A 27,458-nucleotide genomic window follows, 5' to 3' on the forward strand; every position below is an offset into this window, starting at 1 on the left:
GTGAGCTTAAGCATTAAATTTTAGAATACAGGGTCTCTTAGTAAAGATAAATGTATCAATGGCCAACCTATTGTTGTGTCTTGTGTTCCAAAACCTACATCTATTTTTCATGTGCTGTCCATGAATGCAGTCCAGAAATTTATTGTTGCCAACTTACAGTATTATGGTCTTCAAGGAATTAATTACTTTTTGTTTTCACATTTCTTCTCTGCCACAATCGAACGGATGATACGTAAGGCCTTAGCTGTTGTGAGGGGCCCTTTGTTGAATGGGACTGGACTGCTGGCTTAGGCTTTGGGACTTCACGGATGAGAATTCCATAAGGACGCACATCAAGATTACACGCTGAAGACAGCCAATAGTCAGCTCCCACTCCAGTCCGTGATGCTGGGATGATGTCAAGGTGACCTTGTGACTGATCTGGCTTGACACGGTTCTGCAGAACTATCTTGTATGCCTTTCCTCTGTGAGTAAACTCTTGCGCATACAACCCCTCAATCATTTCAAGACTGGGACTGGTGTAAATTCCTTTACCATACAAAGCTCTTGGGCCAGGTTTGTATCCTTCTTTTACGATCATTCGAGCGCTGCACATATTGGTGCCATGATAAGTTACGGGCCACTCTCCTTGAGCGTCTTTCGTCCTCATACCCTCCGGTCCAAGCCAGTCATCATCGCCATACCTTCCAACAACTTTAATCGCTATTCTGTTCCAACCGTACGGACGCTTGTACTCGAATCCCCCTCTCATGTACTGTGTACCGTCATCGACGAGATCAGTGAAATCGTAATCGAATGTAGGATCAAGCTCGTCTGTATTAAACGTATTCAATGAACACGGCAATTGAGCGCCTCCTCCCCTTAAAACCAGTCCTAAAAAAACAGTGCAATCAGGTCCAATTCCGTAGTCTCCAATGGTAAGGTCATCTTCAAGTGTCTCACCAGCAAATATCAGTTTAAAACCATGCAAAGGTAACCCTTCTTTGTCTCCCACTTGAGTTTTCAAGCAATAAATAGAGTACTGCTCTTTCACTCGAACTGGAATGACCTTGCCGTGAAGGGTTTTCACAGAGATCCCGAACTCCCCAGGATCAGGGGGTGACGAACTGAGCGGCCTCATAATGTACGTTTGGCAGAAAAGATCATGAATGGAAAATTTGCCTCCATGCTTCTGTGGAATAACTGTTGCACCAAGGATTGCTGAAAATCCTGCGCTTAAAAGATCTAAATTAGACATTTTCCTTCGCGGAAGTGCAAGAAGGAAGAAATGTTTGTTTGCTTAGTTCCAGCAGATGCGCGGTATCTTATGGGATGTCATCGAAGTTAAACATTACCTTTTTTTTCCGAGACAGCGTAAATACTTATGATGAAGACTTAAGACATTGAATTGTCAAAAAAATAACACAACGAAGTACTTAAGAATGAAATGATATATGAAATTAATCATAAATATATTGCTGTTTGATATACAAAAGGCTGAACTGAGACTACGATAGATAGACAGACAGACAGACAGACAGACAGACAGACAGACAGATAGATAGATAGATAGATAGATAGATAGATAGATAGATAGATACTTTATTAAGCACAGAATCCATAAAGTTAAGTCACTTATTTACAATGAAGCTGTGCATATAAAGTATAAAAACATAAGTATAAAGTATAAAAACATACACACAGGTTAATTATACACACAGGTTAATTATTTACTTTTAATGTTTAAACATTAAAAGTAAATAATTAACCTATGCGAAAAATTATGTAAATTATTACAAGTTATTTAGACCAATAGTTTATAAGTGTCAAGGAGCATTTTGTGGCATAATCAAGGTTGTTAAATAATTTAGCAGCTGAATAGGCAAACGACCTATAGCCAGATTTAGAAGTTATTTTAACCATGTGAAGATTCGCTCTATTTCTAGTGTTGTAATGGTGGACATCGGAATTGTAGGAAAAAAGCCTAGCTATGCTCGATTTCCAGCCGTTTTGGCGGTTATCAGTTTACTCGCGCCCCTCAACGACTTTTTCTCATATTCAGCGAAGGTAAAATTTAGGTGGACGTCAATCAAATGTTTCCATGACGATACTCCAGTTCTCTTGGTGGCAGTTGAATTCGTCATGGAAACATTTGATTGACGTCCACCTAAATTTTATTTTCGAACGTGAAAAAATGTCGTTGAAGGGTGCGTGTTAGTGATAACCTCTGTAACAATTTGACTAACTTTCGGCGACTTTGGACAACGTGAAAGTTAGACTGAGATGTGGGCCTCAGATCTTTGTTGAAATCTTCGATAGAGGTGCCTTTGGCGGCTGGTGCATAGTGGGACATCCCGGCTTGCCTCCAAATACGCGCGACTTTAGATTCTCGAAATGACTGATTTAAAACGTCGGTATTCGTTGGGGCTGGAGTATCTGAGAACTCCTTTAACACCCAATTTGGAAGGTCATCGGGCCCCCTAGCTCCGATCTTGCTAAGCCGCGTTGCAAACGTGAGACTCCAGAGTCCCCATTATAGGCTCGTCGTCTTCGCGTAAAACAAAGGCGTAATCAGACAAGGGAGTGTAGTTTTGCATCACACTGACTAATGCACCGTTGATTTTGTTACCGAGCTCTTGGTCAGTGCAGTTCGTGTAAATTCTTAAAATAGACCTAAGGTCTTTTCGCGAATTTCTGCCATTGCCACAAAGTTGTTTAACTTCACGCCACAAATTACGTGGGCTCGTGTCCTTCAAGTCCCGCGCCTTTTTGTTATAGTAAATCTCTTGACACCTCTTCCTTTCACGGTTCACTTTGTTCCTAACTAACGTGAATAGGAGCGTGAACCTGCATGAAAAAACTTTCTGTCTTTTATGAATAAGCTGTTTAAGGTCAGGATTTAGCCAGGGCCAGTCTGATTGATGAACTCGGACGGAACGTTCAGGCATAATTGTGTCAAGACCATAATTGATGACCCTTCTAATTGCAAGCCAACTTATCGTCTCCTATGGGACCTCCAAAAGGTATCGACCAAGACTAGCAACGCGACTATGCCCTTTATCGCGTGTTTTTATGGTCTCTCTCCGCGCTTGGAATTTCTGACGAATGTTGGGCAGGAACGTGATACACAGATGACCTGAGAGGTCAACAGCTGGTCCACTGACTGGTCAGATCTTGATTACGGGTTCGAGCTGGTAACATTTAGCTGATGCTTTGAAGTCAACTTTGTTGAAATCGCCAGCGATATAAATAGCACTGTTAGTGAATTTTGCTTCAATATGGTCTAGTACTCGCACAACGCTGCATCGCTGGTGTCGGGATGCTGGTTCGGGTGAAATACCCGCGAGGCAAGCGGGTAGGCCTCAAGATGGCCCAGAGAGCTTCATGATTGTTACTTTGGAGGTCTTGCAATATCTCACACTGAATTGAGTCCTTGACATATAAACATAAACCGCCATGGTCTCGATTTTCTGTATAACTGTTATCCTTGGATGTTGATTTGATCGTCAGGGATCGAGGCCTTTAGCCAGGTTTCAGTGAAGAGAGCAAGATCTATATTTTGCCGTTGGATGGAATGGGCTATCTCATCTATTTTAGACACCAACGACATAGGATTGCTAAGAAGAAGAGATGGAACAAAATATACTGACTTCCCTCGGGAGTCGCCGTCCTGCAATGTGTAAAAAGAAGCAGTTGAACACACAAAAATTTGGTTTTATCAACGGAGTTGATAATGTAAATTGGCCACCGTACAGAGATTCTAAAAGCTGACGTTTCGAGCGTTAGCCCTTCGTCAGAGCGAACCACCACAGTTTCTTTAGAAACTACCCCCTTCATTCATTAGTTGAACAAACAGTTGTTATCATGAAGGGTTCTCTTGCTGAATGAAATGGCACCTTTGTCATAATTCCAACCTACTTCCCTTTTAGGAGACACCCCTTGCAAATTAGAATCAGGAGTTCAAGAGCCCCTGAAGACTGCATAGAACATGATAAAAGGATTATTTTATAGGTATCTAGGGAACTTTAAACCTTTGTGGATGGCCAAGGTAAAATGTGTCTGCCAGGAAACAATATTGGTAATCACACGAAAATGGCCAAACATGCCTGTACTTAAAGCTTTCATCAGTAATCAGTATAAATTCCCACAAAAAGCACAGGCAAGTAATTGAAATTAAGTGCATTATAATTCTTGCCTTGAGATATTGTTGTAGTGTTATTGTTTTGCTGTGAATGGATTGAGGTAGCTGGTTCAGTTGATGATGATAAAGGCTTATAGATTAAAATGTCAAACCATCATTATAGATTAAAATGTCAAACCATCTTGCCACTGTCTTGCTAAAAGTAATGTCAACAAGTCAACAAAAAATGTGCATTTTCTGTTTAATTAGGTTTCGGCAAAACATTGACCCCTCCTTGATTAGCAGACACTGCTTTAGACTCCTCACTGATGAAGATGGCAGATAATTCCTAACATAGACCTGCTGATCATGCAATCATTTGAACTTGTTTTAATTTGTGTCAAATATCAGTTCCGTTATCAAATAAACAAGTGGAAATTTATGAGGGCATTTAATCTTCTTTGTTCTCCACCTTGGTGAGAATTTATTTGTCTACAGAAGCTAAGATAAGTATTTATCTATAAGAGATGCCAGAAGTTGTTCTGCATGCCTGCCCACAGAAATTTTGTTACAAGTGAATCGATGTCTATCAAATGGAGGTATGAAGACCAAACTGAAAAAACATTCTAAACATTCACAAAATGCAAAGTTATGCACACTTGAGGTTTGAACAAGGAGGAATTTGGCTTGTTTGGATAGCAGCTAGCTGCTCGAGTGTATCCATAGGCGAAGAAATACACTGCTTGGACTCTATGACTAAACTGTCAGATCATCTGAAATTTCCCATTGTTACAATAATGAAAGCATATCCATAAGCTGGGTATCCTGTGGCTTCGCAGTCCACCCAGTCCTTTTAACAATCAGCTTCTCCCCTCCCAAAGTGTGCACATGGGCCAAGACACGGTCAACCTCGTTTATCATTTGGAACATGATTATGTAACTTAGTAAGTTGTCTTCCCCTTTCCATTTTTTAAGCACTGTGGCATTTCCAAATGACTGAAAGTAACGTCTCACTTGATGTTCTGATACTGTCGCTGGAATCCTATCCACAAAGATTTTGAGATCTCGTCCTTTGGTGACATGATTTGATGTGGCTCGCTTCACATGAACTTCCTGACCATTAATGAGATGAATGCCATTTTTTTCAGCTACCAACTCCACCGTTTTATCCTCAGAAAAAACAAGAAATGCATTGCCTCTCTGTTTCCCTCTGCTGTGGTAGTAAGCCAAGTCTATAAATGCCAATGGTCCAAATTTACTGAAATAATCTCTCAAATCTTCAACTGCGACATTTTCTGGAATCCCTTCCAAAACTACCTTTCCTGTGATAAAATTTTTGTTCTTTGCCGTATATATTTTCACCTCCACCACATGCTCTCCAATCTGATGAGAGCCTGAAGCCAACGCCTTCACTGCTGCGCTCGGAGATGTGAATTTTATGAAGCAATAACTTTCTCGGGAGACAAGTGGGTTGTTGGAAACAAACTGGACTTCCTCCACAGTCCCAAACTGGGAGAAATGATCTCTAAGATGAGTTTCATCAAACTCGACTGGCACATCACAAACTTGTATTTTTTCAGGATCAGTGGCCTTGTATTTTTGTACTACAACGCTTCTTGCATCGATCAAGTGTTTGTAGAAGGGATCAAATGAAATCTTATCCAAACTGGACACCTCTTTGAACCGTACAAATGCGCATGACCGCAATTCGTAGCGCTTCTTTGAGGCTGTTAAATACACATGCTCCACCTCTCCGAACTGTGAGAAGTAATCTTCGACTAATTTTTGCGTTGTTGAAGGACTCAATTTGCCAACAAATATCATCCTGTCGTAAGGATGGACAAAGTCCTGTACATGTGTTGTTCCTTGATTCTTAACCAACGATCTTGTCAGATTTGGCTGGATAAAGGATACATGGTTCAAAATCAATGCTTTGGAGTAATACAATGACGAGGCTGTGGGAAGTCTGAAATGAAAACACATTTGAGAAACCCTGAGAAAAGCCCTGAACTTCCCAGTTGTCGCCATGATTGTCTCTCACCCCACCGTTGTATAAGTTCCTTGAAGTGTCCTTAGGAATATCTTAACGTTGATTGGTCAAATCCCGTTGCCAAACAAGAACGATCCACACAAGTTCTATTTTTTAGTTGCGTACAAATATGGATTCTATCCAAGAAAGTTTCGAATACCCGGACAACGAAGAAGATTTCTCGTTTTCAAGAGGCCATAGTGGTTTGGTAAATGGATATTCTGAACCCAAGCCGGACTTTGATGATGCGAACGAAATCAAACACAACTTGAGAGCAGCGATGAAAGGAGCTCGACACAGAATTGCAAACTTAAGATTAGACTTAGAGGAAAAGTGAGTACAAAGCTGTAATGAGACGTAATTATCACAATTTGATTCGCCCTGATTTCCAATTCTTGTATGAAACGATGTTGCATTCGAAAGCTTTGATATCTTTATGCAGTTGAGCATTTGTTTGTTTTCCAACATAAGACAAATATTGCCGTATGAAAACGGATCAAAAAGGACGCCAACACGAGCTTTCTTATCGAGAGCGTTGCGGAAATTCTATTTTTGTTTCGTATTCGAATGAAAAAAATGGCTTTGAATTTGGCTCCTAAACAAGGTAGCACTCAAACTTGACTGCATGGCATTTTTGTAGGCAAAATTTGTCACCTGTATGCAAAATTATTTTCCAAGCGGCCCGCCACAACTTCTTTATATGTAAATTAAACAAAACAGTTAATGAAAGTTCAAAATTAATGACGACCATTTTAATCTTATTTCGTTTGCAAAGAATACGCTAAAAGTCTTGTTAAGGTATTGAGCTGTGTAGACCGGAAGTACTCATCATTTCAAGTGATTAAAATATTACTGAAAATTATGTTATCATTTCATTGTGTCTTTGTGAGAAAAGCAGAACACTTGTAAAAAGCTTGACTTAAATTTTAAGCAGGGTCTAGAATAGAGCATGACATCACAGCAAAGAATCACCGGTATGAACAGTTTATTATTCACAAAAGTTCTCAAATAATAATAGCAGAGCAAAATACAGTATTTGGGTGATTGGATTCCAATATCAAACAACTTATAAAAATAATTTGATGCAAAGGTACTTAAATAATTCTCAAATTTAATATAAGAGAGAGCAAAATACTGTATTAAATACCAATATCAAACAATTTATTAAAGCAATATCTGTACAAACTTTTTGATTTTTGAAGGTAAAAATTTTAACTATTCAATAGGGGTCTTGGCCTTGACTGAGGCAATCTGAGAAGCATTCAGTCCAATTTCTGAAATGCAGTTTCTCGAAATAAATGTCAAAAAACAACAAAGCAAACTGGATGGGTCGTTTGACAAGTCTAACGAATGAAACAGTCACTAAACAATGACCCACAGCAGTTTGTCAAAGTGCACGTTATGCTTGCATATGTCTTTAATAAAATAGTAAATCATTAAACTTGTGAGACACAACAACTATTTACCTTAGGTAGTTGCCCTAATGTCTGGTGAAAAAAAACACTGTCCATATTATTAACTTTTTTTTAGAGGAAACCAGTGAAAACCAAAGTTGCTCAGAACATATTTGGGCCAAACTTGTTCCAGTTAACCGTAATGAAATTGTATCTCAGGTGTTCCCAATCTAATGGAAAGGCATTTTTTTAATTTTAAAGAGACAAACTCCTCAGCACAGAGCAATCCCTTAGACAGCAGCTTGAGGCTGAATTAGCAGAAAAAACTGAACAGTTGTACAAGGAAAGAGTTAGGCTGGGAGAAAATGGAAGGTACTCACCTAGTAGCACTAATTTGATGTCCAGCAACCTTGGAACTGACACCACATTTAGAGAGGAGTTATCAGTTGCACAGCGTTTGAATTTTCAGGTAACTTCTAGGGGGAGGGGGTGGTGTTATTACTATTGAAGGAATGAATGTACATGCTGTACATAATACTCATTTTATCCCCTGGATATGATTTAATCCAGCGAATACCGGTAACTATTTTTTTACATGCACCAGTCATGTTCTGGGCAACAGAGGCCAGCAATAACAAGCACTTTCAGATAAAAAAGTGTTTGGTACACTAAGTGTTGCTATCTGGGTCATTTAATGGCATGTTTTCCTATATCCCACTTTATTATCATTGAAGAAAAAAATTAATGCAAAGGCATTACGTTATAAAAGGATCAATAATTTTATTGTAAAGTTTACTCTTGAATCAAAAAGCATTGCCAAGAGACTTAAGTAGGGAAAAAAACCTTGTATTACAAACTCTTGTTCAAATTTATTCTCAAAGCTGTGAGGTCATGCTGATTGTGTGCAGTTGACTTTTCAGCCAATTTGTTTTTCCTAGGCTTGGAAACTTTTTGGTGTGGTTAATCATGATTTGGACTGGTTCTAGAGACACACCTACACAATTCCCAATTTAGGCTGCAAACCTGGCATTAGATTTTGCAGAAATTTGGAATCAAAATAGTGCCAACTACAAATGAATAGTCTATAGACCCTATTCATAAATGGCAGTCAATTTAGCCTACCAAGCCTCGATACCATACAGTGAATTGAAAAGAATTCTTGCTCTAAAATGAGGCTTGATAGGCTAATTTGCACGTGGACAAAAGAATTATAAATGTGACCGCCATTTATGAACAAGGTCTATAAAAAAAATCAGAAATTTAACAGACAGAAATCTGGAAAAAACTGAAAGATGTCTATCAGTGAATTATGAAAAATCCATTTTGTTAAAATTCTGTGATAACAGCTGTTAAATGTACTTTATTTCTATTATTTTACAACTAATGAGTGAATTTTGCGTAAATGAGAAATAGGCATCCTTTAGGCCTTGTTTCATTCCATATGCATTACCATGGTAACAGCCCGCTTTGCACAAATTGACTGTCAAAAATAGAACCTTTCGTGTAGCACTTATCAGTGACCAAGTTTGAGCTTGTAGGCAAAAACTGCATAAATATGGCAGAAATGGAAGTATAAGTGAATTATATTATAAACTGTGTTCAGTCACCTAAATGAAGCCTGGCTTCTTTGCAATAGCTTTAAAGTTTCTTTCGCTGATTTTTATGATCTTTTGCTTAAACAATCTTAAATTGTTTGCTTTAATAACACCTGACACTTGTACAATAGCTCACAGATAAGCTAACAAGAGCTGAGGCCGAAGTCCAAGCCTCCAGGATGAGTCGTGATGAGTTGGTTGCTCAGGCAGAGTCTAAGATTGCTGCGAAGGGTGCAGGTATGACAATTTCATTGTCTTCGGGTGATTCTCTCCCTGTATCCAGCTTGAAAACAGATGAATAACCATCCTGTTTTTTTGAGTTTCAAGGTATGCACCTGTATGTTGGTCCTGAAAACTTACATGTAATTAAAGGATGGGCTGGTTTTTTAAAGAAAGTTCAACTTTTACCGTTTTTCTACGGATATTTGTAGGAGGGAGATTCTACAATTATTAATGTAGTGTAGATAGGTAAATACATCAGACGATTTTGTTCGCCAGGGGGTGGGGGGTGTCCTAGGGTGTTTGAGGTTTGAATAGGTTAAACTTGCAATTGGTCAACCCATTGACCATTAACCAATTGACTCCTGAGAGTGACACTTATAGATTTTACCCTGTCTAATGCCAGACAATTTTAGTCATCAGCTGGGGGCATCCTAGGGCGTTTGAGGTGTCAGTGGGTTAAGCAGTCAAAAGCTATGTCCCCTTTTTTATTAACCCATTGATGCCTGAACCATCCTGGACCCCCCATTGACGAGTAAAATCGGCTGGCGTTAGACAGAGTGAAGTCTAATAAGTCCCACTCCGAGGAGTCAATGGGTTAAAGGGGACATAGTTTTTGAGGTGATGTTAACCCATTGATGCCTGAACCCAACACCCCCCCCCCCCCCCCCCGACAAGTAAAACTGTCTGGCGTTAGATAGAGTGAAATCTAAGAAGTCCCACTCCGAGGAGTCAGTGGTTGAAAGAAACCCGTACAGTTTACTATTAATCAGTGTTAATCAATAACTTGTCTGTGGTCAAGCTCTGGCCTTGCTTTACTTCTGTTAAAGCTTGAAAAGGAGCAAAAACCCATTAAAAAGTGTGAAACTTTCAATTTTTATGCAATGACTTTCTGTAGTAAATAATATCTGTTTGCAAGTGTGGTTTTACATAGTAATGTTACATACTTGTTTGTTCTTCGTAGCCATTGTTGAGAAAATCTACCAAGCTCAAAAAGAACGTGATGCTGCTATGAGTGCAAGACTCCAGTTGGCCTACAGCGAACGTGAGGAATTACTGGATAAACTGAGGAGAACAGAGAGAGAACACACAGGGTACATAAATGTGTTTCAGATATTCTGATCCATTGGGTGTTTTTTAGAAAAGATGTCAGAGGGTAAGGTACATTTGTGGGCATAAAGGCCTACAGGGTATTTAAAAGGTACTGTACTGATGGTTATGGGCCATTTTCTAGGCCATTGACTGGACCTTAAGGGATCTTCACATAGCTTGTTTTGGTTTCATTTGTTTTCCACATGAATCAGTTATATGCTGCACTGTTACAAACACAAAGCTCAGTGGAATTGTATGAAAGGCAAAAATCAGAACTTAATAGAGCTTGAAGCTGTTGTGGTATCATTAATACTATTCTTTTGATTTGGTGTGTCAGGTGCCTACCTTTTCTGGGATCATTACCCAATAAGCATATATAAAAAAAAAAATTATGATCTGTGTTAATGGAGCACAGCATTTTTAAGGCAAAGGATAAATAAATAGTTTATTAGCCTGTGTACCAAACGCATGGGTAGAGGGAAGTGAGTGACCGGGGGTTGGTTCAAGAATCAATAGGTTAACAAACCCCTTATCAACTACCAGTAATCCCCAGTTTATGATCTTATAAACTATTAGCCTTCGTAGCAAGTGCAAGGGGAGAGGGAAATGAAGTGAAGCGAGTGACCGAGCCACGCGGAAATGGGAACTTGGGGTTTTTCTACGTGGCTCGGTCACTTGCTTCACTTAATTTCTCCCCTTGCATTTGATACGCAGGCTAATAGTTTATAAGATCGTAAACTGGGAATTACTGGTAGGTGATCAAGGGTTTGTTAACCCATTGACCCTAGAACGAACCCTCATTGATGAGTAAAATTGTCTGCGTTAGACAGAGTAAAATCTATGGAATCTTACATCTAGGAGTCAATAGGTTAATTATTCATAATAGTTTTATGTGATATTCTTCCTCTTAAACAGATTTGATTCTGGTGTGGACAGTGTTTATGATGAAGAGGAGTCTGAACAGGTGATAATTTATCAACATTATTTTGGAAATTATGCGTGTACGGTAAAGTGACATTGAGAGTAGTGGACTGGTTTTGACCATTAGGATAAAACAGAATACCATTAAAATTTGTTACAGTTATTGAAATTAATAATATTAATGTGGTGATTCCTCTATCTGCAGCAGACAATGAAATCGTTACTTGGTAGACTAACAACCTCAGAGAGTCCTGACTCAATAGATAAACATGGTCAACTAATGGCTGAAAGAATAAGGACAGTTCAGAGAAACAGGAAGAAGATGGTAACTGAGGAACTTAAAGCTGTCATTGCTGAAAGAGATGCTGCCGTTGAAAAGGTGAATAAAGAATGTTGCAAGAGATGCTGTAATTTTCACTGACTCAAATAGAATTGAATGGATTGTCTTGTTGTTTTATTACAATAATAATAATAATAATGACAATAACAATAAATTACCATAATAATAATAATAATAATAATAATAATAATAATAATAATGATGATGATAATAATAAGAATTATTATTACTATTATTATTATTATTATGGTAATGTATTGTTATTGTCATTTAAATAACTAGATGTTGCCAAATGCAAAAAATGACTGAAAACTCAAAGAGCATAAAATACAAGATTTATTGGACCATGACAGTTCACCCAAAGGGACTAAGAGACGCTTTGAAGTGACAACTTGCAGGGAGTTGTCTCGCCAAAATTAGGCTGATTTTTTAGGGACCAATGATAGGAACATAAACCAGATTCTTTGACAGAGATGTGTAGTTTAGATGAGGGAGTTCATCCTCAGAACTGGTCCACTAGGGACTAGCCCCATTGTGTGTGTTTGGCTGTAAAGCTCATTCTTGCACACTTGAAAAAAAGGGACTTCATCTACGACCTCGTTTCCATTCATACCGTAGTCGCTATTTTTCTGCACATAACACGTTTTTCTGTGCATAAGATGATCTGTTTAATGTTGTGAATACTTATGTGTACACTAACAAAGCTTATAAAACTGACATTTTTGTCCAAGTGATAAAATTTAATATGAACTAGATGCTTCTATGAAGCATACACTGGCTTGCCTGTGGTACGTGCTACAGAAAATCAGAAGGCACTGAATTGTGTGGTATTGAAATACAGCATTCCAGTCTCTGAAGAATAACAAATAAAAGAGAAGCGAGAAACATTGGCTTCTGGGCTGACATGTTGATAATTTTCAAGTTCCCTCACAACTTCTTTTCACCACAAGTGTGCCCTATGAGCATCCGAAAACTTTGTAATACTAAACTTCACTGAAGTCAAGCCCTGTTTCGCGGGGTTAGTGTTGGGATGGGAGACCAAAGCAATAAACCCCTCATAAAAAACAGAAACATCTGACCGAAAATACTATTAACGCTAACAAATGCGAACTCAGCAAGGTACAGATTCTGGTAGCTTGCTTTATGCAAAACAAATATTGATGAAAAAGCAAATAAATATTGATACACAGTTTTCAGAAAGAGCAGAAGGAAGTTTCCCGGACGGTCGATCGAGAATGAAATATTTACGACATGAAAACAACATTAATTTTGAACAGTGAATATAAAATATAAAAAGTTACGATCAGCGACAAACATTTAGGGAGATTTTTGCTACGTTCAAGTAAATTGCAAAATCGAACATTTAACTAAAGGCATCCGGCTAGGCGTACATCTCTGCGACTCGATACCGCTTGCACTAACTTTAAGATCAGGAACTTTCTTCTTCAGGAAACTTTCACAGTTCTGTGCTTCTCTCCTTTGGCATTTGGTTGCAGTGCAGTTCATATCATGATTTTCACATATTTGTTCATTTAGTACACATTTGTTCTCAACATATAAACTTTCTTTCAGTTTGCGGACCAACCCCGGCCAAAACAATCGCTCAATAGCATCTTTTAGTGTTGGTCTACCGCAAACGGCGTGTGCATAAGTGAGTTGTCTGAGCGTTCCGAGAAAGAAGCTTAATACAACAAAAAGCAATATGCTCACAAACGACATACTGTCATGGGCTACACACTTCGCCACAACTTGATCGCGCAAACAAATGATATTTGGTATGATCACGCTCAATCATATGGTTTTGCCGGTCAGTAAAAGGCATTATCATACTTATTATACTTAGGATCGAAATTCTCCAATCACAATTAGCTATTTTAACAACTTGTTTCCTCAGAAGGACGTCTCTGAAGCTGCCCAATCAAAACATGACGACTTCTATCCACTTAGTGCTATAAATTCACACAAACCACCAACGCCTGTTTCCCTTCGTTTGTTTCAGGAGGGGTTAGTTAGTATCTGTCTATCGTTAGAATCTCTCGACTCCTGTCTCGTGTTGCTATCGCACACCCACTAAAATTCGCTCATTCCTGGTCGTTTTATTCCTACTCGTTTAGAACCAAACAACTACCTCCTAAATGTCAACACCAGTAAATGATCACGTAAACGAAGCCAATGGCGAGAAATAATATTTCAACTGAATAGCTTGAAATAAAATTTGCGCGAAATCTCTCTCTTTAAAAAAGTTAAAGAAATATAAGGGCCATTTATACGAGAGAAAATAAAACGCGAACAGCCCATATAAATGATGCAAAATCTACGGTCACAGCTTTCTCAAGCCCCGGCTTATCCTGGCCTGGGAGTTTATACTCGTATAAATAGTTCCTTTCGCGTATTATGTACGCCGCGTCCAGAGTAAGCCGCGGCTTATTTTCTCTCGTATAAACGACCCTATTGTTGTTTTCTCAAGTCAACAATAACTTCATTTTACACAAGAGTGACTATACTGAAATCTTTTTCTGACCTTAATTAAAAACGATCGCCAGCTGTAATCATTTGCCAGAACAATCATGCCTACAAATTCCTGTCATCTTTATTTAATGCGTATTAAATTTCAACTCACTTATGCAAATTAGTTAAACTCGAATACTACACAGCACAATGAATCACAACAGTTGAAACATCTCACAAAAACCTTTTCCAGCATGAAATTTATTGAAACTAACTAAATATTTGCTATTGGAGACAAAAAAAACCCTTTCTATTCCAATTCCGTGCATGCAAACAAGAAACAATCCGTCTCACAAACCATACGATATGCAAATAAATATATTTTTCAGTTCAAGATTGAACTCTTTCCTAAAGAACCTTTTCCAAAGCACAAAATAGACAACAACCTTTCTTTCCAATAATTCTTCACTGTCACATTTTCAATTATTTTTTTACCTGAAAACTGTACAGCTTGACTGCAAATTAAATGCCAATTGCCAGACAAATGAGATGCCACTTCGGTAAACACTGTGATACATTCAAGACATTCGATTCCTTTTACACCTATACTCAATTTCCCACTTACTGTCAGTGTTCTACATACCAGCACAGTTTATAAAATAAGATTAGAAACAACACACACTTTCTCATATCCGACCGCAATTGTTCTCGAAGACCATCCCTCGTCGCTTTTAAGATTCCAGATATTTATTTTCCCCGCCTGTTTCGTTATTCCAATTGACGTTCCATTCTTGATCTCATAAAGGTATATTTTTGCCACTAAAACGCCATCCCCGTTACCACGACCTTCGACGCCATTGCGGGTTTAATAATTACTGGGTTGCCAACCCAGTCGGAATCTGTCTTTAATTTCGTCGTTTTTTTATTTTTCGTTTTCTTTTTTTTTTTTTTTTTTTTTCCGTGTCGGTAAAAGTCCTGCCTGTCACTCCCCTGCTAAGTGGTGTCTTTGTGCATAGAGCCTTCTACGCGTATTTTCTTAGGATCGAGAGGGTAGTGGGAAATGCGTAGATTTCTCTGGTGGACACAGTAGAACGATTAACTTAACCGGCAATGGCGTCGAAAGTCATGTAACGCGAATGGCGTTTTAGGGGATCTTTGAACAAAATGCACCCTAATGAAGCTCAATAATGGCAAGCGAATTGGATACTGGACAGGACAGGCGGTCGAATGTTAGAAGCGACGAGTAATGGACTTCGACAACAATCTGTCGCCCGTCGAGCCGTAATCAAAGTGAGCAGTCTTCCTAACACTTTGCCAAGCGTGGTGTTTTGTACAACACTCAAACCAAATGAACAGTTCTCTGGTAACTCAGTGTGGGTTCAACAAAGACAGATAAGGAATCCATATAGTGGATCTGTTATCTCAGTTGTCTCGCTATTTGTCAGATTTGTATTTACCTGTTCTCAACTCTGCACAGTCTTCCAGTATAACAATTGGAAATTTCACTAATAAGTCATTGACGTGAATGGCGTTTTAGTGGATCTTTAAACAAAATATACCCTCATGGAGCTCAAGAATGGATCGTCAATTGTATGAGCAAGACAGCGCTGAAAAATAAATATCTGGATTGTAAGAGACGAGTAATGGTCTTCGACAACAATTTCATTTTTCGCCTTTGGATATCAAGTGAGCTTTGTTTCTAATATTTTACTAACTTGGTATTATATAAAACACGGAAATCAAATAGCAATTTTTTTATGGATTTAACCATAGTTACTAACTATGATTTAACAAATTAACATTGAAGGAATCGAACGCCAACAAGAATGCATCACAGTGTTTACTCAAGTCGCATCTTAGTTGTCTGACAATTTACATTTACCGGTATTTTGTACTCAACTCAGCAAAGGTGTAAAATATTTGGAAATGTGACAGTGAAAAATTACTTGAATGAAAGCTTGTTGTCTCTTTTGTGCTTTATTATTTACGGTCAAGGTTCTTTCGAAAAGGGTTGAATGTGAACTGTCAGAAATTTATTTAATTGCATATGCTTTGTGATTGTTTGTTTCGCTTGCACGCACGCAACTGAAATAGGAAGGGTTTCTTGCCTCTTATAGCAAATATGTTGCTTGTTTCAATAAATGTTTCGCTGGAAAATATTTCTGTGAAATTTCTAGCTTTTGTAAATTTATCATGTTGTGTAATTTTCGAGCTTAGCAAATTTGCATACATGTGTTGAAATGTGATACGGGGAGAATTTTTGTGGTAAGGCATTAGTCACGAAAATAAACAGGTCTGTTGGAAGCGTGCTTGAGTTTCAACAAAATGACCCCCAAAATCGGCAAAAGATTGTGACGCTGATGAATAATAAAGTAGCTGCTATTACCAAAACGATGGAATTACCTGGTGATAAATAACCTTGTCTTGGAGAGTAAATTTTTGATTTTCCAGGAACAATGGTCAACCTCTGAGATTTGCGCGATTGTGATCTTTGTGTTGAATTCGCACATTTCTTGTCAAAATTTATAACAATCGAAATAAAAAGAAAACTAACAAAAACAAAAACCCGGTAGCTTGGCATCATTTGACACAGATGCTTCACTGTTTCGCGAGTAAACATGCCGCGGTAAAATAACGCGGTAACTTGATCACTGCGCTCGCTGAATTCGATGTGCGATTTACTCGGTGCAGCCAAACTTGTACAATTACAACAAAACAACTAAAATCTCCCAAACTGTTTTTCGCTGATGGTAACTTTTTATATTCGTGGTTCAAAATAAATGTTGTTTTCATGTCGTAGATTTTATTACCGATGGCAAAATATTTTATGCTCGATCGACCGTCCTGAAACTTCCTTCTGCTCTTCTTAAAAACTGTGTATCCATATTTATTTACTTTTACATCAATATTTGTTTTGGATAAAGCAAGCTAACAAAATCTGTATCTTGCTTGGTTCGCATTTGATAGCATTAAAATAGAATTTTCGGTCCTATGCTTCTGTTACTGAGTGGTATATTTCTTAGGTCGCCCATCCAGATACTAACCCCGCCGAATAAGAACAACTTCAGCTTTCAACTGTTGTTTACAAAGCTTTCAGATGCTGTCAGATGCTGTCAGTGCACGCTTACACTTGTGGTGGAAAGAAGTTGCATGATCAACATGTCAGCCCAGAAGCCAATGTTTCTCGATTCCCTTTTATTTTCTTCAGTCTCTCTGGTTTCAGTACTTTGCCAGTAACCACATGTCTTCTCAAGGGGCTATTTATCTAAGACTTCTACCATGGCGCTACAATGATAGACAATTCCAAAACAATATCGTGTACTGTTAGACCTACATATTACGCAAAGACAACTGTCAACATGTCATCCCAGAAGACAATGTTTTTCACTTCCCATTTATTTTCTTCAATCTTCCTCGGCTCAGTACTTTGCTAGTAACCACATGTCTTCTCAGGCTATTTACCCAAGACTCCTACCATTTCATTACAATGATCCTTGCATACGGCGAGAGCTACTGAAATTTAAACTGACCAATCAGAATTCAGCGAGCGGGAAAAACTGTGCTATCCTTGTGCTATTTGACGTCACGCCAATTGTTTACATTCGGATTTGTTAGATCGGTGGACATTCGCTCAGCCTTCTCTTGTGACTCTCTTGACCGTCGCTTCTTTGAACTCAGCGGGACAGAAATGACGCATTGTTCTGGCAATCAATTTGCCAATCCACTTTATCAAGTTTATGAATTGGTCTAGCATGTGATTAAAAACCAGGATCGCCTTTGAACTTTATTCTGTGGAGGAAGAAGACGTTGCTGAGTGAACATTTTTACGACGAAATCCCTTGGTTTGTTCAGCACTTTGATGTCCGATAACTGAGCCGCTCTAATGAGTGTTGGGTCAATCGCATTTGGCCGTCTGCCCATATGAAGTTTTTTCAGCTCTTGTTTGTGTCCATCATGATCGAACTTCAGGTGAAGCGCTATGCTGCTTTATGCCAACTTCGATGGCTTGTGATGAGCTTGCCTGCTGCCCAAATTGTTGTTGTATTTGGGCAAGATTGGTCTTATCGGGTTGGAACTTAATAGTGAGGGGAACAATTTTTCGTTCATCTGCTGTGCCAAACAACAAACAATCCTGTTGGGTGTTCCACGTGCTTGGCGAGTCTTGCACGACCATAATCTATCAGATCTGGAGTGGAGTTTTCTTTCAGTGATTACAACTTGCGATCGTTCTGCAAACATCCACGTAGCATGCAGGACTTTTTAGTGACTTCAGGATCCCCGGCCCGTTTTGCTGTTTCAAAGGGAGTCGTGCATTTTTGAGCAGTTTGTCTTCATTGCTTGTATTTTTTCGTTTGTTCCTGGTGGCGCAAAGTAACTTTGATGATTTGAAAGGACTTGAATCCTTAATTGAATTAGCGATTTTTTTAATTAGGGAACTAACAAGTGAATGGTACACAAAATTAGGAGAAACTGTTCGTTGAATAGACAATATTTGTAGACATAATTATCTGCCCAGTTTAAGTACTAAGCTCAACAAGTTGTTTGGCTCCACAAGTTTCAGTTTCAGGCCACGTACCCAAATTCACCCTGGTACTGTTGTACACTACCATAGTTCTTTGGAAATTGAATAGCTCCTTGAACACCTGGTTGCTTGAGAAGAAACTTGATGTTTTTGTTCTCTACATTGGTGAATGCAGCCACTAACTGTCCATTGTGGATAAACTCCAGACCAACTCTTTTTTCAATTTATTCTTTGTTCTTCGCAGGGCATTAACAATGGTGTCCCTTGTAAAATGTTAGTTTAAAGAGTTTTTAAGTTATTTCCAATTTCATAGGGCACTGTGGTTGCCAGATTCACTTTAAAACTTATCATGAAAATGTAAATCAATGCCAGTGAAAAGTCAGTCTCTTGAGTTGTTGATAGAAAATTAATTTAAAATATGCATATTGAAACATCAGTTGAGGAATATTTTTTTCCTTTTTTGTGAACCTAACATACATTGCTGCCATTTATTTTTTGCCTGGTCATGCAATGTCTTGATCACATCAAATAATTTATTTTTTAGGTATTGTGTATCTTTATCTAAAAACGTAACTGGTTGCTTTTTGGAGCCCTTTTGCAGCATATTTAGATAGGCAGGAAATGTTCCACATTTTGTGGTAAATAGTTCTGCATAGTTTTAAGGAATATTGCGGCCTAAGCTAATTGAATATGAGAATAAAATGTGCTGTTTGACATTTTGTGAATGTAAAGACTTAATATTGTTTGTGCTTGTTTTAAAAGGCTTAAGGTTGCCACTCAAAAGTGTTCCTTCAACAATCTTATTCTGTAAAGATTACCTTGGAAGAATTGGATTAATGCAAGTTTTTTCTTCTAGCCTCTTTCCCCAGTGCCCTCTGAGAATGGAGTTGATTTGGTTTTGCCCGATGTTGAAAGATGAAACAATGCCTAAACCAGCCGCAAGAAATACTTCATGTTGCTTTTTTACAAACATGGGCATGAGGGTGCTCATAAGCATCTGAGCATTGTTTCGCATGCTAAAGTGATAATTATTATAAATAATTTGTTTATCTTAGAGAGTCTTCTTTTCCTGTTGGTCATTCAAAAATTGTTGGAATAGCTTGTTTGAGCTGTTGGATAGAGGCAGAACATTTGATGAGGGCCTCCTGGGGAGAGGAGTCCTTGTTCCCTTTAGATATTTTCTTGTGTTTCCTTGTTCCCCAAATTACTTTGAAACTTGTTCCCAGCCTTTTGATCCCTAAAATTTAAATATTGGTTTTCTTCCCTTGTTCCCTAAAATATTTTGATATTGTTCCTCTGTTCCCCAGTTCAAATAAGCCATGTTCTCTTCTTCCCTCAAACCCCTGGGAGTGCCTCTTTGATGTTGATTCTCGTATTGGCCTAATAGTAATTCACTGTAGAATTGCAAGACACAGCAAGTTCTTATTTGGGAGTGAGGGAAAAGTTTTGAATAAATGTTTGCTCAATACAAGAAACAAAATTTGACTGCACCTTCTAGACCTTACTCTTTTCAGACATGAATCAGCTTGTTTGCACCTTACTGGCGACCTGCGGGAGGGCAAGCTCTAGAAACTCTTCTTTAGTGAGCCTTCCGCTGAAAAACTTTCCAAGTCTGGCTTTCCGGTATTAGGGGTCGAGGTTTTTGTGCAAAATTCATCAGCCGCTTCCTTGCAGCTTCTCAAAGGTGTTCCTTAGGGCAATGGTTAGTAAAAGTTTTGTAGTGCTTATACAAATTTTCGCTACTTGAAAAGGTATGTTTATACGAAACAAATATCAGCTTGACAATTTTTCTTTCCCGATACTCCATTTAAAATGCACATGAGCGCTATTAATAGAGAGCCAGAAAACCATTTAAGACATTTTGTGGCAATTTTTTTGTCAACAAACTTGGGTTGTCGGCAAGCAGAATTCGAACGTAAGCTGTTGTGCTTTAGCTTTTATTTGTGCTTTTTCTAACTAATCTAAGACGAATTCAGGCTGGTATTTTTGAATCAAGTGTAAGAAGACGGCAAAACCGTATTGATAATGTATTTATTTGAGTTAATTTCGCGAATAAAGACTTTAATCGCTTCCTTTCGACTGGGGTAGATCGACACGCACAACCGAAATGCACTGTTTCCGGTGAAAGGGCAAATGATTGACAGGATAGCACAGTTTTGACTGCCGCGCGCACTGCGGGCGCGGGTTCCGTATGCAAGGATAGACAATACCAAAACAATATCGTGCACTGTTAGAGCTACATATTACGCAAGAGAACTTGAATCTCCTGGAAGACAACACACAGCTCAGTTGACATTATGGAATAAATCGCTGTGTTACTTCACTACCACACGTAAGCAATGCGTGTCAATTTTTTTTAAAGAAGACAGGAATTTCTTCTTTCTGACAAATGATTAATTAATAGGCCGGTCACCAGATTTTTAACCTCAAAAAAGGATCTGTTTCGTTGTACGAACGTGTGAGGACCTTTGAGCCAAAGGGCCTCTGCTGGTATGACTTCTGGTATGACTTCTGGTATGACTTCTGGGTGACCCCCCCCAACTTGAAAGAAATTGCATGGAACGCTGCACGTACCACAGGCAACCCAGTGTACCCTCACGGAGGGTCTAGTTAAACGTTCATCTGTGTGCACCAAGGAAATCTACGTATTCCCCCAGCCCCCTCAAACCTAACAAAATACACAGACAAGACTCTATGCACAAAGCCACTACTTAGCAGGGGAGTGACAGGCAAGACTTTTACCGACACGGAAAAAAAAAATAAAAAAAACACGAAACTAAACACAGATTCCAACTGGTTTGCCATAGGCAACCCAGTAATGATTATTGTCTTGTCTGGTTCCAGGCAAAATCATTGGAAACAGAGATCATCAATCTTCGTAAAGAAATTGAACTGATGAAAAATCAACACAAGTCGTTGGACAGGCAGAGGCTTAAAGCCATTCAGGTAAAACTTTTCTTTAATATTGTGGTCTCAAACATAATGTGATGATCCCATTAGATGAAGGTGAGCCCTCCCCCCCCCCCCCACCCCTTTCAAAGATTGTCAATCAAATTCCTAATGGCTATTTCAACTGGTTTGTAGTTATCTTAATTTGCATATCATATGGTTTTACCAGTGGTTCTTTACAGACATACATGTAAACAGGAGTTTCAGTAGAAGCCAGTCACCGGCGGCAGGTACAAAACGCAGGGCACAGGGCACAGGCCATAGGTCACAGGTCATTGTTTTACCTATACAGAAAGTATCCTAAACATTCATAAAAGCTAACCTTCAGCCTAAAAACTTTTCTTTAGGCCTAATTAGGCCTAAAATTAGCTTTTATGAATGTTTAGGATACTTTTCTTTAGGCCTAATTAGGCCTAAGGTTAGCTTTTATGAATGTTTAGGATACTTTCTGTATAGGTCAAATAATGAACTGTGACCTGTGACCTGCGTTTTGTACCTGCCGTGGTCACCATCGGGAAACTGCTGTCTGTTTGTCAAAAATTTACCTCTCACCGCTGGGCCTACTCTGCCTTGATTTTTGCTCAAACCCTTGCAAAAGACAAGAGGGACTGCTTATTACATTGATTAGCCCATGCATCTACTTCAAAAGTTATCGAAACTCCTGTGTACTTGTAGTAAACCACATAAAATAAGTTTGTCATTTTCCCAGCTCTCACTATTTATAATGTTGGATGCAATCTTCCCATGTAGAATCCTGTCTGAATGGATGATCATCCTTTTTCTTCAGCAAGAAAAATAACTCACTACTATTAGAAAGACTTAAAGATATTTGACTTTGTGTTGATACTTTTGCTGCTTTCAATGAGTCCTTTTTCTTAAAATTAAAAACAAGAATCGGATCAAAATGACAATAGCTGGCTGCTATAAATATGGTATTTCTTTGCCAATTTATTCTTTGGAAAAGGCCTTGGTGACCACAGGGAGACAAAATCAGTCTTTTATCATGCTTTTCATTAATAATGTGTACTACAAAGGTAAATTGTTAACCAGTGGCATTGCTGTTTATTGCTGTCAATCATGTTTGCACTGACAGTTGGCAGACCTTTAAAAAACAAAAGCTGTCCAATTGGATTGCAGCTTTACAGTGATGGCCAGCAGTGAACCACCGAATGGTTTATTGGAATTAAACTTTTGAAGTTTTTTTTCGGGTACTCTGGTTTCCCCCCCCCCCCCCCCCCCCCTTCCTCCTCAAAAATCATTGTACTACTTCGTATGAGTTGATTTGGTTTGGATAAAAAAAAAAAGGAAAGGAACTTTATTTAGTGTCTAATCTTCTAGCACTATAGAGCACTAATCAGGGACACTGTAAATTGAAATTAACAAGTTAACGTAAATCAAATCAAATTTTGGTTTTTGAGGAGAGGGGAAAACCGGAGTACCTGGAGAAAAACCTCTCGGTGCAGAGTCGAGAACCAACAAACTCAATCCACATATGACACTGAGTCTGGGAATCGAAACCCGGGCCACATTGGTGGGAGGCGATTGCTCTCACCACTAAGCCATCCCTGCACCTATAGATTGAATTGGTTTCTGTATAGTGACTTCCCTATAGTAGTGCCCTAAATACACTTGACACTCACGTTAAGTTCATTCTACTTAAATAGGCACAGTCAACCCAGGCTCAACAAGAGAAGGATCTTGCTCTGAAAAAATGCAAACGACTCGAGGAAGAGATGGAGACCATTAGAGTTTATTACAGGTTAGGGAGTTTATTCTTTTGGATCTTGGAAAAGGAAGAATTATACACTACTTCACATACTCTTGTTCAGATTGAGTCAAACTGCAGTAAAAGTTTTTTGTGTTTGTAATTTAATAACTCTTAGTTAAGTACTATTTCAAAGATCTATGGACAATTTGTTTAACAATTACGCTACAAACTAAAACAATTTTAGGACAGATTACATTATTTCAACGACGACTAAAACGGATGTAGTATTACATTTCCACAACCTTAAATTAGGAAAAAAAAGGACACTTATTGCAAAAGGCAAAAACTTCTGCCATTTCTCGAAGTGTTCAACTCTTAGCTACAAACTGTCAAACAGCAGTAATTAAAAGATCTTTCAACCTAGCTTTGACGGTTTGATTGGAAAAAAAAAAAAGAAGGATTTCGATCACTCAGCTGGAGAGTCATTCAGCCAATAGCTTGGTCACTCATCACTCAGTTGCTAGGTGGAGATTCAATAAATGGGACATCGCTATACTTGATTCAAGAGCTATCTGTGATTTTGAATAAACTAGCCGTACACCTGAAAAAATATGCTACTCAAACACTTAATCAGCCATTTTGTCTGCCTCAATTAAAAATTCGTGGCTCGTGCTGACAGATGGCAATTCTTTATTTTCATAAACCCCATAATACACTTCTTTTACCCCCCCCCCCCCCCAAAAAAAAAAAAAAAAAATGTTTATGGGCATTGCTTTCGATTTCTCTTGGGAACCCTTCATGCCCCAGGAGAAATTGCAATGATTATGCAAAATTTATTTTTGGGGGTAAAAGAGGCTTATTATGGGATTTGTGCAAGTAGAGAATGTATAGTATTAGAGCGAGTTTCAATTGAGTGTCGTAAAACCAAAACCAAAGTAATTACTTTGGCCAATCAAAAAGGACGGAGACGATCCAGTAAACCAATCAAAACTCGAAGTAATTACACGTAGCCGACACAAAGCGCGGGAAAATGTGCCCGCCCACGATTGGTTTTGGATTCATTTGTGATTGGTTGAAAAAATGGCGGGAGAACTTTGAACCAATCACCGAGTGAAGTAATGCAAAACCAAAGCAATTCGCTAATTACTTTCGACACTCAATTGAAAACCGCTCTATCAGTACCCAGACCTATTACGGGATATAATATGAACTTGCATGTAACCAGACCCCAGATGGCTCGATAGCTCAGGTGGTAGAGCGCAATCGCAGTCATGGGTTTGATCAATTACCGCGGGTACAAATAGCGCAATGAATCAAATTCGTAGCATTTCCGTGTAACTTGCTCAAAGCGCGGGAGAAATCGCGCGTGCAGGTCGCGAGAGCATTTTCCACAAGTGATAAAAATAGATCTTGGCGCCTTATTACAAAGCATTATGGGATTGAAATGCGGACAAACATCACAAACGTGTCAATTTTTGTACGTATATTAATCCCACAATGGTTTGAGCACTAAACCGTGACGTCAATTCTATTGGTTGGTTTTCCTTGTCATTGATTGATAAATTGGCGCGAAGTTTTTAAACCAATCACAAGGTGTAGCAATTGCATTCGACAGTCATTTGAAAACTGCTCTATCATTCAATAATTTAATCAGTCATATAGTTAGTCCGTGAAACTTGTGTAGAAGAATCTTTTCCTCATTCACGCGTTTTCTTCAGTTTACACCGATCGCTTTCTCAAGAGGAATCCCTTCGCGACCAGTTCAACCAAACCATGAATAATTTTGAAAGTCGACTCCGTGCTCGAGATGTGGACATCCAACAGGCACAGCGGAGTTATGACGAGGTTGTAGAGAAGCTTAAAGCTGTATCACAAGAACGAAACAACCTGGCAAAACAATTGGAAGAGTCATCTAAAAACAGACGCAAAGAGAAAGAGAGAGCAGACAAGTAAGTGTTTGATTGTTACATTCGTGCGGTTTTTCAGTTACGGTTTTCGTAGGTGTTTGTTTACTTGAGGGGTGAAGGAAGGGGAGCACGTTGTGCTCTTTCATTCCGTTATTTTTAGATGCATCTGATGCTTTCATTGCCGCAGCATCTGCTTCAAGCTTAATACTTGAAGTCTAAACCCAACAATAGTGCTGAAAGCCTGAAACCTATAGACGATACTCTTTGGCTATTTTTACGTATGGTACTCGACTTTATGTCTGATACAATATCGACAGCGAATCGACTTATGGCGAAACGACTGACATCCCAAGTTCGAGGAATAGGATAGAGGACACTAATATCAAATTCGGTGTTCATCACGTTACTGTCAATCTTGGACATGTCTCGTCCTTGTTGTGTTTTTCTGTATTTTTTTCAACATGACGTTTAACTTCAAATTCATCCCCAGATGATTCCGAACTTCATTGTCTCCTCTGCTCCCGTCTTACCTTGTAGCTCAGTCGGTAGAGCAGCGGTGATCTAACCCGAAGGTCGTGGGTTCAAATTCCCACCCTGGTCAGAGTTTTTCTCTGTCCTTGTGTGGGCCGAATTCCATTAGTCGGACTAACACTCATATGATTTACATGGGTAGAAACAGCACTTCAGATTACCCTACTATAGTTAATTCTGTTGAAATATTAAGTGCTAAAAGCCTAACATCTGAAAAAACGTAACCCGTCCTTGTTCTTTACTAACAGGTTAGAAAGATTGGTTGGTGTGCTGCGAAAGCGAATTTCCGACTCTGGTGGGACAAGCGTTGCTACAATCAACTAGATGGGAGGGGCTCCAGGGTTTAAAAGTGTTACATCAAAGAGATGAAAGTGTTCTCTTTGATTTGTATTGTTTAATAGATTCGTCTAAGTTGAAGGTGTGCACATCCAAAGTCTTTTAATATATATATATAAATCAAAAGCTGCATGCATTTTATAAAATGTTTCGTATCTGCGACTTTTTGTAACAGAGATTTTTGAACAAAAAACAACTCTGGAAAGAGAACTACCGGTAACCTTCAAAGGTGTTCTTAAAATTTGTACAAGGCCAATTTTATCGTGTAAGCAAGGAATGGGGCTGGGGAGGTTAGACCCTAAGTTTTATATAGCGTAGAAATATAGCAGAAAGGAACTGAATAAATATTGACTATTCGAATGTAAATACTGTAGGCGGTATCTACGACAGTAAACAATATCTATACAGCAATGAACTGCACCAGTTTTGAAGACAAAAATAATTTATTTAATGGGCTGTTTAGTCTTGATGAATGAGGTTTTGAAGATTCCTCATTTGTGGACAAGCTTGCCTAACCTTTTTCTAAGAGGAGGTCAGGTCGTGTCACCCAAGGTAGATTTGTTTGGTTTTGTGAGAACAACGCTTTGTATCTACATCTTCGTCGTGAAAACAACGTGATGTCTTCGCACGTGAAAAGATTGTTCTACGTTAGAACCTACAAAAGTATTAAAGTGAAATGGTTTGGTTTTTCATTACGTGAACGCTTGGAGATAGGACATTTCTCCTCTCATGGTGAAAAACATTTCACGAGTGATCGCAGCGAATAACTGAAATATTTTGCAACGCGAGAAGAGAAATATCCTCTATATTTTGTAATCATAGTATGTGCGACCATACGTCATGTTGTTGCTCGAAAGCACAGTGACCGTGATGGGATCCGACACTGATCCTCCAGTAGTTAAGCTGCATTTTCATGCTAATTAAGAAGAGGAAAATGCACGACGTGCAATCATCGAGTAGTGGGTGCTAATCACGCAGTAGCCCACTTTCGATATATTAAAATTCAGTCCTATTAAAACAAAAGGCATCATCTCGAGGCTCAGCGGAATAAATATAATTATTAAATTTTCAATTATTTTCGGTTAATGCATTTCTCGCGCGCTGATTGGTTCACTCAATCCCGGGTGTCAGCTCATGTACCTTAGCTTGACCTTTTATGGCAAACGATTGCGCTAAGCTTTTTTTTTTCGCCTGAAAGCGAAATTTGTCTCTGAATAAAGCAAAACTAATCTTTTTTTGTGGAAAGTTTGGATCAATTCCGACGTTTAGAAGTACCTGGTAAGAAATGTTTTTGTGATGAGCCTGCGTCTGTCTGACCAACAGGTATTACACAACGTCGCATCTTCATCAAGTTTCTTCGATTTCGCT

At 38.7% G+C, this 27,458-nt stretch overlaps 3 protein-coding genes across 4 annotated transcripts in view; 1 reads left to right on the plus strand and 2 right to left on the minus strand.

Annotated features, from left to right (window-relative positions):
- Positions 1–1,447, minus strand: part of LOC137985195 (uncharacterized) — a 1,776-nt gene extending 329 nt beyond the window's left edge. Inside the window, exon 1 of the mRNA XM_068832720.1 lies at positions 1–1,447. This exon is cut by the window's left edge and continues 329 nt beyond it. Coding sequence (XP_068688821.1) covers positions 179–1,237 — 1,059 coding nt within the window. The 5' untranslated portion in view covers positions 1,238–1,447 and the 3' untranslated portion in view covers positions 1–178.
- Positions 1,448–4,350: 2,903 nt separating this feature from the next.
- LOC137984833 (uncharacterized) lies at positions 4,351–6,157 on the minus strand. The gene has a single exon (XM_068832139.1). The coding sequence runs from the start codon at positions 6,125–6,127 to the stop codon at positions 4,889–4,891; it is 1,239 nt and encodes a 412-aa protein (XP_068688240.1). The 5' UTR covers positions 6,128–6,157; the 3' UTR covers positions 4,351–4,888.
- A 32-nt stretch (positions 6,158–6,189) lies between these two features.
- On the plus strand, positions 6,190–26,456 carry LOC137984832 (mirror-image polydactyly gene 1 protein-like). 2 transcript variants are annotated; one of them, XM_068832137.1, is made up of 10 exons: positions 6,190–6,461; positions 7,784–7,991; positions 9,249–9,354; positions 10,301–10,430; positions 11,344–11,392; positions 11,555–11,728; positions 21,504–21,605; positions 23,273–23,367; positions 25,035–25,265; positions 26,003–26,456. In XM_068832137.1, exons 1-10 carry the CDS (start codon positions 6,259–6,261, stop codon positions 26,076–26,078), a joined length of 1,374 nt encoding a protein of 457 aa, XP_068688238.1. In that variant the 5' UTR covers positions 6,190–6,258; the 3' UTR covers positions 26,079–26,456. The 2 variants fall into 2 exon arrangements, with proteins under 2 accessions (XP_068688238.1, XP_068688239.1); XM_068832138.1 differs by having other exon boundaries at positions 6,200–6,461; positions 11,558–11,728; positions 26,003–26,219.
- Positions 26,457–27,458: the final 1,002 nt, after the last annotated feature.

The sequence above is a fragment of the Montipora foliosa genome, chromosome 14 (assembly GCF_036669935.1).
Source record: "Montipora foliosa isolate CH-2021 chromosome 14, ASM3666993v2, whole genome shotgun sequence".
Classification (NCBI taxonomy): Eukaryota; Metazoa; Cnidaria; class Anthozoa; order Scleractinia; family Acroporidae; genus Montipora; species Montipora foliosa.